The sequence below is a fragment of the Eutrigla gurnardus genome (genome assembly GCF_963514095.1).
Source record: "Eutrigla gurnardus genome assembly, chromosome: 6".
Taxonomy (NCBI): Eukaryota; Metazoa; Chordata; class Actinopteri; order Perciformes; family Triglidae; genus Eutrigla; species Eutrigla gurnardus.
This window is the reverse complement of record NC_139920.1, coordinates 6,122,332-6,138,136: the sequence shown is the minus strand read 5'-3', so window position 1 is coordinate 6,138,136 and position 15,805 is coordinate 6,122,332. Positions and strand designations below refer to the sequence as shown.

Sequence of the window (15,805 nt, the reverse complement as noted above, 5' to 3'; positions counted from 1 at the left end):
ATGCCTAGCCTTCTCCCTTTATCTGAGGAGAAGGCTAGGCATAAACATTAAATATTATTGGTTATATGTTTAGCAGAGTAGGTCTACGTAAAAAAAAAAAAAGACGCTACACATAGTGCGCACGCATCATTCATAACGGTTCCGCTCTGTGCAGCTAAATCAAAGAATAAAGGAGTTACGCTAAAGTGCAACATGGAACTTGGAGACATAAAGGATAAATTAAAAACAGGACAATTAACGTTGAGCAAGTCATCAGGAAAGTCCGAGGTACGGGATCATTTCAAGTGGGAGAAGGCGATAACATACATGTCGGCTTTGTCATATCCTCATCGCAGCACTAACGTAGCCTATAAAAGTATTTGTATATTTTAGTGATTGAGTAGTGGTGCAGCCGCACCCCCACTTCCCACGGATATGCACATACAACAGCCTCATGCATGAAAAATAATTGTCGGGTTGAAATCAGGCTCGAACTCCTAATTACAGTTAATGTGTCGGGTCGGTCCAGGTTCGGACAGAACGTGCACGGGCTCGGGTAGGGTCGGGCCTGATTTTCTGGGCCCGAACTAAGCTCTACTTCTCGTTAGGTCGGAACCCGAAATACTGCCAAACTGCAGAAGTCGTGTTCTTCTTTGAGATCAGGTCACTCGGTGCGCAACTCGCCAACTTTCCTCTCTCTCTCTCTCTCTCTCTCTCTCTCTCTCTCTCTCTCTCTCTCTCTCTCTCTCTCTCTCTGATACCGTTGCTATTTTTAAGACCCGTGGTATACCGTATTACCGTATTACCGTATTACCGCCCAAGCCTACTTCATAGTGGTTTTATGTTTCTGGTTGATATGTGTCTCCTTGATTGACATTATGGAGGTGAAGGCCAGAGGGGCCCCTGACACTTTGGCCCATTGGGCCTGAAAAGCCCATTAAGTACTCCATCCATGCATTCACCATCTCAACATGGAGATTGTCTTCTTCTATTCTTCTCCTGTGTGTGTGTGTGTGTGTGTGTGTGTGTGTGTGTGTGTGTGTGTGTGTGTGTGTGTGTGTGTGTGTGTGTGTGTGTGTGTGTGTTTTGAAAATGTGATGCAGCATCCATAATATTCTGTCCTTCATTCCCTCCATCCTTCCATCTCTCTCTCTCTCTCTCTTTCCCTCCTTCCAGCCACTAGACTGCTGTGGCTGCTGTGTTGCCATGGAAACGCTGCCACCAGTCTTGCAGTCGGCCTCACAGTCGTGTGTTTTTCTGTCCCAGACCCTGCAGAGGAAAACACTGCTAATTAAATAGCACTAATTAATGCTGCTGTTTTTCGTTTTCCCTCCTGTTGCTTCAGACCAAAGCTACTTCACAGTGAAACACTTGTTATATTTGGGATTAAATGGTTGAATAAAAGCTTAAATGGTTCTTATGCCAAGCTTGATATTACCTCCACAGAAACGCACACGTCAACAGAAACCTTTATCTGGTCCGATCCGTGGCTGTGATATCTCACTGTCGGCTCCTTCTTCACTCATTAATATGCACCACTGGAGGCCATTAAACCTTTCCTTTCATTCCCACCGAGCGGCTTTATACATACATGATTGCTTTTTTTTTTTCTTTCCTCTCAAAGTCTCACTCTGGCCCTGATCATGAATTTCATCACGGTTTCAATCATCCGACCATTAACCGCTAATAAAATGCAGATTCCTCAAAGTCTAATATCCTGAGGGGCTGATGAGGACCGATCCTCTCCAAAAAAATTACTTTTATTAAATGTTGAAAGTCAGCATAAATCCCCCCCCTGTCTCCTTTCTCTCTAGTTCTTGTCATCTCCATGATGTCTGCTTTCATTCTCTCCGTTCCCCTCTTTCTCTCTCCACACACCCTGAACTTTCCTCCTGGCTGACATTTGGTAAAGGCCAGCTGATGATTGGCAGCCGCGGGTCTGATGAATTCTGTCAAACAATCCACCGCTCACTTTGTAATTGTAATGAAGGACAAAAAGAACGACAGCAGGGATTCAAGCTTTTCTCTTATTCCTGTCACACGCTCCCGAGGAAACACGAGGATGTTTTTTCCTTCCTTCCGCCCCCTCCCCAATTATAGCTGTATTTTGTTATCCCAACCACACTGTCCCCAGAGACGCAGGGAGACAGAAGAGGCACAAAGCACATAATACATTTGCATGTATCTCATATGCCAGCATGTTTCTTGGTCTTTGCTAAAGTAGGTCACTCTCGCTGCAGTTTGCGGCACAAAACCTTCTCAAAATGTGACGGCAAAGCATCGTCTGTACCTGTAGTGATGAGACCGCCTCTCAGCTCTCATTTACATTTCACTTTGAAAATACAATCCACACAGTGATTTATATCCCTGTGGAACGTGTTATTCAAACACTTCTCTCTGGGACTAATCCAGTTTGTTAACTCTGTGGACGTCACATGACTGCCGTGTGGGATGTTTCTACTCCTGTGACCTCTGTGACCTTTGTGACCTTGGTGTTTGGCGTGCTGGTTCTGTATGACAGCCGTGACCGGTGACTGCTCGTAGGTCAGTGGGACAAACAGAAACCTGAGCAACAAGCTGTCGTCTCAGAACAGATCGCTCTTCAGTCTTTGTCTGAAAGGAGTTGCAGCAAATGACTAAACCTCTGAGTGACGACTTGTTTATCCGTATAAACGGTCAGTAACGTGTTGGGGTGCGAATCTTTGACTTCACAGCCATTCGATTAACGATTCAGTAGGTGATTCGATTCAAGGACAATTATTTTTTTTGGGAACTATTCGATTCGATTCAGTAACTTTTAACCAAACTTCTATTTCCATGAAATAAACATGCAATAATGCGAGTGAGACTATCGGTATTCTTCTGAAAGGTGAAACAATAAACAGACCACAGAATTACTTATTAAACATATTTATTCTATAAAAAAAGTAGTCCTGCATAATATTTTATGCTGAATACAAAAATGTAATTAAACATTGCTCAGTTGTTTTGAACATTTTTCAGTAGACTACATGCTGGCAGGGAGAGAGTGTCTTAAAAGTCTAAAAACATTAATCATAATTAGATTAGAATAAGATTTAATGCATTAATATTGATTATTGGTGAAGCCAAAGTGATTCATTCTATTTATTTATTTTAGCAGATCGATTTAGTAGAATCAGTAGGACTGATAATCGATTCATCGATGCGTCGCATCAATCGTTACACCTCTAGTAATGTAACAGGACAGAGTGACCTGCCATGTTCCTCAGGTGGTTTTGGGTTTAATTCCCTCCCTATATGACCCTCCGCTGCTCGTCTACCAGCTGCTTTTCACCTAAAGCTCACTGGATAATACAACGCCTTCAACACCTCATCATTCCATTAACTGTTAGAGAGAAGATAGTGTCTTCTTTGGTTTAATTGTCCACTCATTCACACACACACGGTTGGAGCTATGAAGGGTGACGTCCGTGCAGTGACTGAGCCTGATATCAGCCCCACTGAGACTCTGCTTCTTTTAATTTAACTTCAGTAACAAACCACCGGATCAGGTGCGAGACATTTGTCACGAGTGCGATGGGATGGACACTAACAAGCTTCCGTATGTACGTCCATGCTCTGCAGCTTCTGAGGGGGCAGATTTCCATCTGACAGAGAGCAAACGCTCTTATTAATATTTGAGTTTCTGCCCTGTCCAGACGTGCTGCTGAGGAAAATGCATAATTGATGCGGAGATGTCCGACTACTTAATCCCACCCCCGTCACCGTCTCCCTCCGCTGAAATATTACCTCCACGCAGACAGGCGCTGTGTCTCCCTGCAGATAGACCAGCCTTGAATATTCCTATCCATTACACATATTTTGAATGTGTCACTATGCTTATTGGATGATATCGGGTTTATTCAGGAGAGGGTCGTGTCACTTTCACAGCAGATCCTTCAGTTTGTTTTTATATGCAGTGCTTAGATGTTGCCTCTCTTGAAATACATGTTTGTGAATCCTGAACATCAGACTGGATTTCTCTTTCATTTCCACTGAATTATTCAGTGTGACACTGGCTTCATGTTAGGGATATTTTTAATCTTCTAACCGGTCAATAGTGATGTATCTGTCCTGTCAATGTCATTTCAACACAAAGGTGGAGTGATCAAGTGCTTCTGACTCGAGGGGTAATTGTATCACTCCAGTCATGTCTTCCACTTTACAGCTGTGTTCTCAGGAGCCAGCAGGTGGCGCTAGAAATAACAGGAGCGTGTCCACTCAGGTGCTCTTTGGGTGCACTCTGCCTGTCTTAACTTGATGGGTGTGATGCAATTAATGGTGACTGAAATACATTAGATGGAACAGAAGGAACTGCAATTAGATTAAAAAGAGTCTTAAATGTGCATTCTCTCTACTGGCCATCAGGGGGCGACTATTCTGGTTGCAAGTCTATGAGAAAATGAAACTTAACTTGATTTATCATCTCAGTAAACATTGTAAACATGAGTTTATGGTCTCAATCTCTAGTTTGAAGTCTCCTTTAATCCAGCATGATGTTCATTTAGTACATTATGGTCCATTTAGAGGGTTAGGGCGGGGCTAACTTGTGATTGACAGGTTGTTGTCACTGTGTCGCTACCACGCCATCGCTACAATGCTGTCGCATGAACAACATCCTTTTCATCTCACAAACAGTATATTGAGCCATTTTTGTGTTGATACCCAGTGGTTTGTTGACTTACAACTTTGTTTGCGTTGCTAACATCTGTATGTGAGACAAACCGGGGCAGTGGTTAAACCACGGGGTCAACGTGGACGACCCTCGCCTGTTTGGTCGCGGTGAGGGAGGATGACACAATCTTGTCTTATTGAAGTGAAAGTTGGGTACAAGGAGAACACTTTACACATGCTTTAACACAGATGCCTTGTCATCCGTCAACTTTCCCTTCACATAGCCTGGACATGCAGCAGGGAAGGGTCTGCTGACTTCAATAGCTTAAATTAGATCCATCGTCTTTACTCATCAGCTCCAGAACCGTTGTTGATCATAGTTCTTTGTTTCAGAGTTCCTGGGCTTCTTATGCAGGTTAACACATAGATAACCAGATGATGATGATGTTTGTAGCGTGGTTGGCCTCATCTTTCTTCTCTGTCCCTCCTCTCTCAGGTACCAGCCCCCTGGACAGCCCTCGCAACTTCTCCCCCAACACAGCTGCACACTTCTCCTTTGTTCCTGCACGCAGGTGAGACGCACGGAAACACACACACACACACACACACACACACACACACACACCCATGTGCAGGTGGTGTGATGCATTGCACACACATCACACCACTGGGTGTTGTGGGTCGGATGGGTGATTAGGATCCACAGCTTTTTGAGGTTTTCTCACCATTTTCTCACAATCCCAGTATTCCTACAATTGTTTTTATATCACAAGCAGCAGGTTATTCTACTGTTAATATATTTAACTGTTAATGCATTAGTTATGTGTGGAGAATAAAGAGGCATACGAGACAGGAAGTGAAGAAATTGAAGAAAGGATAAGCTGTTCTTCAGCTTTTAAGCAATAACGTCTTAAGGCTGTGAAACGGCTCAGTGGCCTCGGTGTGTTGAGAGCTCAGCTGCTGCTGATGATAGTGTGTGAGCTGATGAGGAGGCAGATGATCACTCTGAGGCTGTCACTCAAACCAGGATTAATAAACCTCCTATCTGTCGGTCTCTCAGCGCAGATAGTAATTACTGAGAGGGAAGGAGGGAGAGTGGTGTGTGTGTGTGTGTGTGTGTGTGTGTGTGTGTGTGTGTGTGTGTGTGTGTGTGTGTGTGTGTGCGTGTGCGTGTGCGTGTGCGTGCGCGTGCGCGTGCGCGTGCGTGTTCATGTCCCAGAGAGATGCCTGTATGTTCAGGCACTTGCATGATTTACAAAAAAAGAAAGAAGTCATATAAAAGTTTGGCAAAATGAAAATAAATCGACAGCACATCTGCCTCTTAAATCTTCATCTGGATGATGACGTTTCCATGGGAACATCATCATCTCTCCTGATGAACAGAACCCGTAGGCTGTTTCCATGACACATCATCAAACATCACAGGCAGCGGTGCCGCAGCCAAAAAGAGCATTACTGTTGATTTGACTTGGAAACCCCTCCGACTGCTGACCACGGTGCTGCAGACGCTGGAACAACAGTGACCCCAAGTGGTGCAGTTTGATATGACATGCCGCTGGTTTGAGGTACTTGGCTGGTTGTACCAAAGCCTTCATTTTTGTCAGGGTTCTGGCTGGCTCATATTTAAGACATGTTACTCTCAAACTGTGAACCTGCCATAAGAAATACCTTTAAGCAATGCATTTCTAAGCATTTGACATTTAGCTTTATTTTGGTAAGACCTTTGATCCTGATCTCAGAAAAATAACTGCTTTTAAAGAAGGACCCTTGTAAGAAACGGTGGTATTCCACATAGTTCCCAAAATCCTGAAAAATATATTTACTAGATATAGTAAAAGAAAAATAGAATATACTGATATTATTTTGAAAATAATAATTAGCAGGTAGAAATAATAGATATTAGGTTATATAATTTTATTGGTAACATGTTATACATACTTTTCTGTATTCATAAAAATGTTTTATCCAATACTTATTACTATGCATTTGACGTATTATTATAATGATATTATTTTAATAATATGGTTTGTTGACTACATATTGTATCATTAGAGCAACATGAATCAAATCGCCTCCATTCCTCAACAGGCCTTGAGCTGTTGGATGAGGGCAGTAGAGTCAGTGTGACCTGTTTTTAATTGTTCAGAAAATCAAAAGGGTGATAGGTGTGTATGTGTGTGTGCGTGTGTGTGTGACTGTGTGTGTGACTGTGTGTGTGTGTGTGTGTGTGTGTGTGTGTGTGTGTGTGTGTGTGTGTGTGCGCGCAAGTGTGTGTGTGTGTGTGTGTGTGACAGCTGCCATTAGACAGCTACATAAAGCCAACCCCTGTCTTGTCTCCCTCACAGCCACGGACACAGGGGTGACAGGTAACCTCTCAGTTTCAACCTTAGACCTTTCCCATCCCTCTTCCTCTGCCGCCATCCTGCCCTCCGTCCTGCATGGCTTAGCACACACTAGACGACACCAGCAAGTACCCTGCAGGGTCTCATCCTCTTTAAAGCGTGCACATGAAACACATTTGAAAGAGGGAGAATGTTTCCCACCGCTGTGACGCTCACTGTCTTCCCAGAGACAAACAAAGAAACTTGAGAAACACTGCGTGAAATTATGGTTGTCCCTTAAAAGATGAGGATTCCATATTTTTCTATATTGTCAATAAATCTCATGAAAGGTCCAACAGTGAAGGTGTGTGTTGTGTGTGTGTGTGTGTCAAAGCCTGATATGTTCTTCCTCTGTGTCGTAGAGCTCCATTGTTGACCAAAAACAGCTAAAATCATACTCACTAGAACACAGAGTGAGGATTAATGCACAGCTGAAAATAGTCCCAACAAATGCACTATAAAACGCATCGATTAAAACTGTTAATAATAACTGAGCCTTTGTACAGATCTAGCTGTTCAGTAGCAGCCGCTGAGCTAAGAGAGAGGAAGTCGGACATTATTGAGAGACGGAGCGACACGTTGGTTTGGGTCTTCATGGGAGAAACAATGACAGAAATACATAACAACAGCTGGCTGATATTTTAATACATCAAATCCTCCGTTGTACTGTGCTTATGTGTGCAGAGTCTCAGTGGATCCTCCTCATGGCTTTGCCTGCACTGTTGCTCCCATGTTCTCCTTGTGTTTGCATCTTCCCTCCTCCAGCTGAAACCCTTTCTGTTGCTGAGGATGCTTCATCTTCATATGGCTGATATAGAATACATATGTAAATATTAAAAACCTCTACTGGATATTTGTTACTGGTGTCTTCATGTCTTTCTTCTCCCTCTCCCCTCAGGACGGATGGCAGACGCTGGTCTCTGGCCTCGTTACCTTCCTCTGGCTATGGCACCAACACTCCCAGCTCCACGGTCTCGGTACGTATCTCTGAGTCTCTGCATGTCATTCTATGTATTTCATAAAGAAAACATTGAGGAAATGCCTTTTGCTGCCTTTGACTTTATGAACTAACTGGAAAGCAAGAAGCCAACACTTCCTCCCTCAGCCATGACACAGTCCCTTGTTCTCCCACCTTCCTCCCCTCTGATGCCCTCAAGTGTACCTCTGCTTCCTGCTGTACTCCTCCTCTTCTCCCTTCTTCCCTCCCAGGAGCATATCATCAGTCCCTCTGGTCTAATCCTTCTCCCTCTCCTTAACCGTCTGCTGTTCCTTCATCCTCCTTCTTAATACCCCAGTGTGTGCTTTCTCTGTGCCTGCTGCCTGTAGAATGAGACTCAGCATGCTTCAAAGGCAGCGAGATGAGCCCCAGACTGCTAGCATGCCTGCTAGCTTGCCTGCTAGCTCCCTGTATACACAGACAGGAAAATAAATGACGTGCCCAGGAATGGTTTGGTCATTTGCAAGTTAACTCTCAGACTCTCCGGTATCTGGAGCTCCGTGCTGCTCCTGTATGCAACGGAGCCGCCCCATTGGCCAGATGGAGAGTCACGCTTGTCATTTCAATTCGACTTCCATCATCTCACCTCTGCAGCACGCATTAAGTGTCACATCTGGCGGAGGAGCAGTTATCACATTTTTGCCCTCATGGCGATGAGATCCTAAAATCTGTGATGAGGTCGTCGTCTCCAGTCACACACACCGTGTGGAGAGATGAAGACAAACAGATTCACATGGAAATAGGAGGCTTTCTATTTCGGACGTGTTGCTGTGTGATCTGAAATAATATCAGGATTCATTAATCCACTTTGTAAAGTGTTTTTTTTTTTTAGATTCATCAGGCTGAAGTCTAATTTCCACAGCTGGATGAATATTAGGTACATAAAGCATGAGATTTAAGTTGACTGCAGATGTTATATGTTAGCATACATACATAGCCTAATGTGATAACCATGACTGACTGTCTTAGTTTAGAGCAGAGCACAGGACCACAGCTCTGTTTCTGTACACATACGGAATATTAAACCGGTCCAAACCACAATCTGGGGGAGTCTCAGGACAGGTACTGGGAGAAAACCCTCGACTCACCACCTCCTGACCCCTGTCTGACCCCTGAATGGAACATTCCCTGCCCCTCCTGTCCCCAGCTCACCTGGCCTGGACCAGACCTGGTCTTTAGCCTAGCTCCAGCCTAACCCCGCAGTAGCTCCAGCGCTGGTTGTAATCTGTGCTCCCTCTCTGCTCCTCCTCTCACAGTCCTCCTGTTCATCTCAGGAGAAGCTGCACCAGCTGCCCTTCCAGCCCACGCCGGACGAGCTGCACTTCCTCACCAAACACTTCAGCTCCGAGAGCATCACGGACGAGGAGGGACGCCGCTCCCCGGCCATGAGACCGCGCTCCCGCAGCCTCAGGTAGGAGCTCGCTCTCAGTCTCACCAGCACTTCAGTCTGGGTCTCTGCAGCAAACCCACCGTCTTCCTCATCTACACAGAAAAAACAGACACTTCTGGCTTAGAACAAACACATTTAGCACAGCTTGATGCCCGGGGTTGTGTTTGTGTCGGTCAGAGAGAGACATCACCTGTGGATCTCTCTGTCCGTCTCCTGCTCGCAAGTCTCTTGTCTTTATCTTCTCCATGAGTGGAGTTCATCCACTCCACTCGTCTCTTACACGTAGTGTCTCACCCCGTCCCTTACACGTAGTGTCTCACCTCGTCTCTTACACGTAGTGTCTCACCCCGTCCCTTACACGTAGTGTCTCACCTCGTCTCTTACACGTAGTGTCTCACCTCGTCTCTTACATGTAGTGTCTCACCTCGTCCCTTACACGTAGTGTCTCACCTCGTCTCTTACACGTAGTGTCTCACCTCGTCCCTTACACGTAGTGTCTCACCTCGTCTCTTACACGTAGTGTCTCACCCCGTCCCTTACACGTAGTGTCTCACCCCGTCCCTTACACGTAGTGTCTCACCTCGTCCCTTACACGTAGTGTCTCACCTCGTCTCTTACACGTAGTGTCTCACCTCGTCCCTTACATGTAGTGTCTCACCCCGTCTCTTACATGTAGTGTATCACCTCTTCTCTTACACGTAGTGTCTCACCCCGTCCCTTACACGTAGTGTCTCACCTCGTCCCTTACACGTAGTGTCTCACCCCGTCTCCTACACGTAGTGTCTCACCTCGTCTCTTACACGTAGTGTCTCACCTCGTCCCTTACACGTAGTGTCTCACCCCGTCCCTTACACGTAGTGTCTCACCTCGTCCCTTACACGTAGTGTCTCACCCCGTCTCTTACACGTAGTGTCTCACCTCGTCCCTTACACGTAGTGTCTCACCCCGTCCCTTACACGTAGTGTCTCACCTCGTCCCTTACACGTAGTGTCTCACCCCGTCTCTTACACGTAGTGTCTCACCTCGTCCCTTACACGTAGTGTCTCACCCCGTCTCTTACACGTAGTGTCTCACCTCGTCCCTTACACGTAGTGTCTCACCTCGTCCCTTACACGTAGTGTCTCACCCCGTCTCTTACACGTAGTGTCTCACCTCGTCCCTTACACGTAGTGTCTCACCCCGTCTCTTACACGTAGTGTCTCACCTCGTCCCTTACACGTAGTGTCTCACCTCGTCCCTTACACGTAGTGTCTCACCCCGTCTCTTACACGTAGTGTCTCACCTCGTCCCTTACACGTAGTGTCTCACCTCGTCCTTACACGTAGTGTCTCACCTCGTCTCTTACACGTAGTGTCTCACCTCGTCTCTTACACGTAGTGTCTCACCTCGTCCCTTACACGTAGTGTCTCACCTCGTCCCTTACACGTAGTGTCTCACCTCGTCCCTTACACGTAGTGTCTCACCCCGTCTCTTACACGTAGTGTCTCACCTCGTCCCTTACACGTAGTGTCTCACCCCGTCTCTTACACGTAGTGTCTCACCTCGTCCCTTACACGTAGTGTCTCACCCCGTCCCTTACACGTAGTGTCTCACCCCGTCTCTTACACGTAGTGTCTCACCTCGTCCCTTACACGTAGTGTCTCACCTCGTCCCTTACACGTAGTGTCTCACCCCGTCTCTTACACGTAGTGTCTCACCTCGTCTCTTACACGTAGTGTCTCACCTCGTCTCTTACACGTAGTGTCTCACCTCGTCCCTTACACGTAGTGTCTCACCTCGTCCCTTACATGTAGTGTCTCACCCCGTCTCTTACACGTAGTGTCTCACCTCGTCTCTTACACGTAGTGTCTCACCTCGTCCTTACACGTAGTGTCTCACCTCGTCCCTTACACGTAGTGTCTCACCCCGTCTCTTACACGTAGTGTCTCACCTCGTCCCTTACACGTAGTGTCTCACCCCGTCCCTTACACGTAGTGTCTCACCCCGTCTCTTACACGTAGTGTCTCACCTCGTCCCTTACACGTAGTGTCTCACCTCGTCCCTTACACGTAGTGTCTCACCCCGTCTCTTACACGTAGTGTCTCACCTCGTCTCTTACACGTAGTGTCTCACCTCGTCTCTTACACGTAGTGTCTCACCTCGTCTCTTACACGTAGTGTCTCACCTCGTCCCTTACACGTAGTGTCTCACCTCGTCCCTTACATGTAGTGTCTCACCCCGTCTCTTACACGTAGTGTCTCACCTCGTCTCTTACACGTAGTGTCTCACCTCGTCCCTTACACGTAGTGTCTCACCTCGTCCCTTACACGTAGTGTCTCACCCCGTCTCTTACACGTAGTGTCTCACCCCGTCCCTTACACGTAGTGTCTCACCTCGTCTCTTACACGTAGTGTCTCACCCCGTCTCTTACACGTAGTGTCTCACCTCGTCTCTTACACGTAGTGTCTCACCCCGTCCCTTACACGTAGTGTCTCACCCCGTCTCTTACACGTAGTGTCTCACCTCGTCTCTTACACGTAGTGTCTCACCTCGTCCCTTACACGTAGTGTCTCACCTCGTCCCTTACATGTAGTGTCTCACCCCGTCTCTTACACGTAGTGTCTCACCTCGTCTCTTACACGTAGTGTCTCACCTCGTCCCTTACACGTAGTGTCTCACCTCGTCCCTTACACGTAGTGTCTCACCCCGTCTCTTACACGTAGTGTCTCACCCCGTCCCTTACACGTAGTGTCTCACCCCGTCCCTTACACGTAGTGTCTCACCCCGTCTCTTACACGTAGTGTCTCACCCCGTCCCTTACACGTAGTGTCTCACCCCGTCCCTTACACGTAGTGTCTCACCCCGTCTCTTACACGTAGTGTCTCACCCCGTCCCTTACACGTAGTGTCTCACCCCGTCCCTTACACGTAGTGTCTCACCCCGTCCCTCGCCTCAGCAGCATCTCTGTTTCTTTACGGGGAGATTCAATTCGTTCCTCCACTGAGATGAAAGAAGGTGAGACCAAGTGGCATGGTGTGTATGTGATTGTAGTCCCACTGTTTCTGTTGATCGATGTCAGGCCCTGTGTGTGTGTGTGTGTGTGTGTGTGTGTGTGTGTGTGTGTGTGTGTGTGTGTGTGTGTGTGTGTGTGTGTGTGTGTGTGAGAGACTTATTTTTCTCTGTAGCATCATATGCGATCAGAAAGAGTAACAGGACAGAGAGTGAGATGTTCTAAAAGGTTCCAGCTTCCGTCTTAAATATCACGGAAAGCTGACCAAAGTGCTGCAATTCCAGGGAAGAAGCAGCAACTTAATGAATGTGGAGGTGACTTTGAAAAGTGTTTTCGGCTGCAGCCAGCAGTCACCCCCCTCATGTGCAGGAGGATGAGCCTCAGCGGAAAGGCTGACATCATATTAGTGGGCCAGCAGTGAGCGTCATTAAAAAGCTCTTAGTGAGCGCTCTGCAGGCGCTGATAAATAACCAACAGAGAGGGAGACTGAGGATGAGGGGTCGGCTTCGATTAGCCACTTCACTTCTGGATCCAGGTCCAAGTTGACATGAAGACATTAGTGGAAGGAACATGTACTAAGACAATGTGGAGCAGAGACAGTGATGCTGATGATGATGACGATGATGATGATTGAACCCAAGGGGAGGAACAAGTGTGTCTATGTATGAGAAGGAGTGAACAAATGAAAATGAGCTGCAGAGCACAGTTTTATGCTGATTTTATGACTCTGCTTTGAGTGATGACACTCATGCTTTTTTATCATTTAGCAGTTCCTCTGCCTTCTCTCATCATTTCTATTCTCCCCTTCAGCGTCGGCATTATATCTATCAGTGATAGCTCCCCTGTCCTGCTGTCTGTCCTCCATCCACTCTTCCAAACACTGGCAGTGAACAAACCACAGGCATCCATCATCCATGTGCTGCCGTCCCAGCCTTCAGCTGCTGCACCACATAGACCTGCTCTACCGTGTCACACACATCATGTCACATATACAGGAGCGTCAGAGTACATGAACATATTCTAGCTCATATTTCCTCAGCGTTTTAAATCTCCAAACAGAACTAGTAGTAACCAGGTGTCTCTAATTGCAATAGTACTTCATATAAACAAATGCAGCAGAAATCACATCAAAAACACAGAAGGAGATTCAAATAAGAAGATGAGACAAGAAATGACAAAACACAGAATAAAAAAATGAAACCATGTTCTAACTCAAATATTGGCAATGATTACATGCGTTATACTCATATAATTACTGTTTATTGATGTCTAAATATCACATTTAAAGCTTTTCATTTTGACTTAAAACTAGTGCTGTCAATCGATTAAAAAAATATAACTAATTAATCGCACAATTTTCTCGTAATTAATCGCAATTAATTGCTTTCTTTCTTCTTAAGAATAAAGTATGTTATAATGGATATTTAAATTAAATTGATGGAATTTATGTAGAATCAACACAAAGGAAGTATTTAAATTCAAATACTATTGTTAAATAGCAGCTTTTTTAACTTTAAGCACAGATTCTCTCATGTGAACGACAGATTTCCAAAGAAACCATCAAGGCCATCAAAATGAACTGTCAGCTTGAAAAAGGCATATTTCTTATATGCACTAACAGAACATTCAAAAAGATCCACAATAGAACATACAAATAAGGAAAAAAGAACAAGGAAATATTCTGCTGTGAAGTCAGAATGATAAATCCTTTCACTCCATAGAACAACAAGTCAGCTTAGTCCTCCTTTACAATCAGCCCGTTACTGAGACAGACCAGTCTGTTTACATTGTCAGAGGACAAAGCAGCACACGCCACATCTAGTGTTTCTCACGCAGACAAATTACCGAGATAATTAAAAAAAACTCCTCGGCGATCGCTCGCCACGACCCCCCACCCCGCTGACACCGCAGCCTCAGCCAAAATCTTACGCTGAACTAAAACTAATGGCTAACGGCTTTGCACACGTCGTCATAGGTCTTACGTGTTACTTTTGACAGCACTACTTAAAACATTACATTACAATGGTCATATCCACCAAATCATTGACTGTAAGGATGACATGGCTCTGTTGTAATGTGCAAATAGACATCCGGTAAACATGGAGGCAGTGTTGAGTTAGCACAATATATCACAGTACAATAAAAGATGTACTTGTGTATATAACAGGAATAAAAAGGCTTGTTTGTAAAGCTCTGGTTCTTATAGCTACTCATATATATGTTCTAACTGCTGTTCATCACATTTCACAGAGCGTCGTCCTGCTGCCCAACACTTTGACTTTCAGGAGATTTGAACTAAATGTTTTCAGTGGAATCATGAATTTCATCACATAGACAATACACACACACACACACACACACACACACACACACACACACACACACACACACACACCCCTACCTCATCCCCCTTCTGCCCAGCTCTCTGTCACGGTCAATTAGGCCTCTCATTTCCCGAGTCGCCCGCCTCAGTTGTGAAGCATCAATGTTATTTTTCTCTCTCACACACACAGCCCCCCCCCCCCCCCCTCACCTCTCTCCCACTGGCCTCACCCACACCATCTGATTCACTGTCTCGACTGATTTACTTCAATTACCCTCCCTACCAATGGGCTCTTTTGCATTTTGAGTGCCTTTTGTCACATGTGACATCACCGCTTAGCTGGGGAGGAAATGAAAACGCCTCTCCAACTACTTCTTAACTATCCAATTTTATAGAACAGCCTGGGGTTGAAATTTGATCTCATATTCTATTTCATAAATATTTCCTTACTTTCTAACATTTGTGAACTTGTTGCCCCACACTAAAACAAAAGTGCTCTCCCACAACTTCCTCCGAAGCCTCGCTTCCAAGGTCGTTCCTCAAAATAATGACGCAGACGTCTTTCACAGGGATTGCCGCAAGGCCATCTTTATTTCCCATTACAGTAGAAATATAGCCGTGTTCTAATTAGCCTTTGTCTGACTTTCTTGTGTTATTCATCCCGGGGATTTCACTCCGACCTCCACTGCAGCTCGCTCTGAACGGAGCTTTATTTTAATAAAGGCCTGTGCTGCTCGGAGCCACACGCACACAAGAAGAATAACAGAGCCGAGAAGAAGGAGATATTCTGTGTAATTTAAAGAATGTACATAACAGCCTCCGGCACTGAATCCATCTCTGTCAAGGCTAACCTTTAATCACAGCCGGTGGCTGAGCTGGCCGTCCGGCTTTTTGATCGCTGTTTCTTTTTCAAGAAGGAACATGAAAGGAGAGTTTGAAAGTTGAGCGTGTGAGAGCTCAGAGTGATGGACGTCTGTCGGTTACTGGCCAAGTGTGTGTGTGTGTGTGTGTGTGTGTGTGTGTGTGTGTGTGTGTGTGTGTGTGTGTGTGTGTGTGTGTGTGTGTGCGTGTGTGTGTGCGTGCGCGTGTGTGTGTGTGTGTGTGTGTGTGT

At 45.7% G+C, this 15,805-nt stretch overlaps 1 protein-coding gene across 1 annotated transcript in view; it reads left to right on the top strand.

Moving 5' to 3' along the window:
- The window catches only part of mast2 (microtubule associated serine/threonine kinase 2), a 170,308-nt gene that overhangs the window by 128,894 nt on the left and 25,609 nt on the right, over window positions 1-15,805 (top strand). The window contains 4 exon segments of the mRNA XM_084012386.1: window positions 5,111-5,186; window positions 6,960-6,980; window positions 7,894-7,972; window positions 9,249-9,403. Coding sequence (XP_083868512.1) covers window positions 5,111-5,186; window positions 6,960-6,980; window positions 7,894-7,972; window positions 9,249-9,403 — 331 coding nt within the window.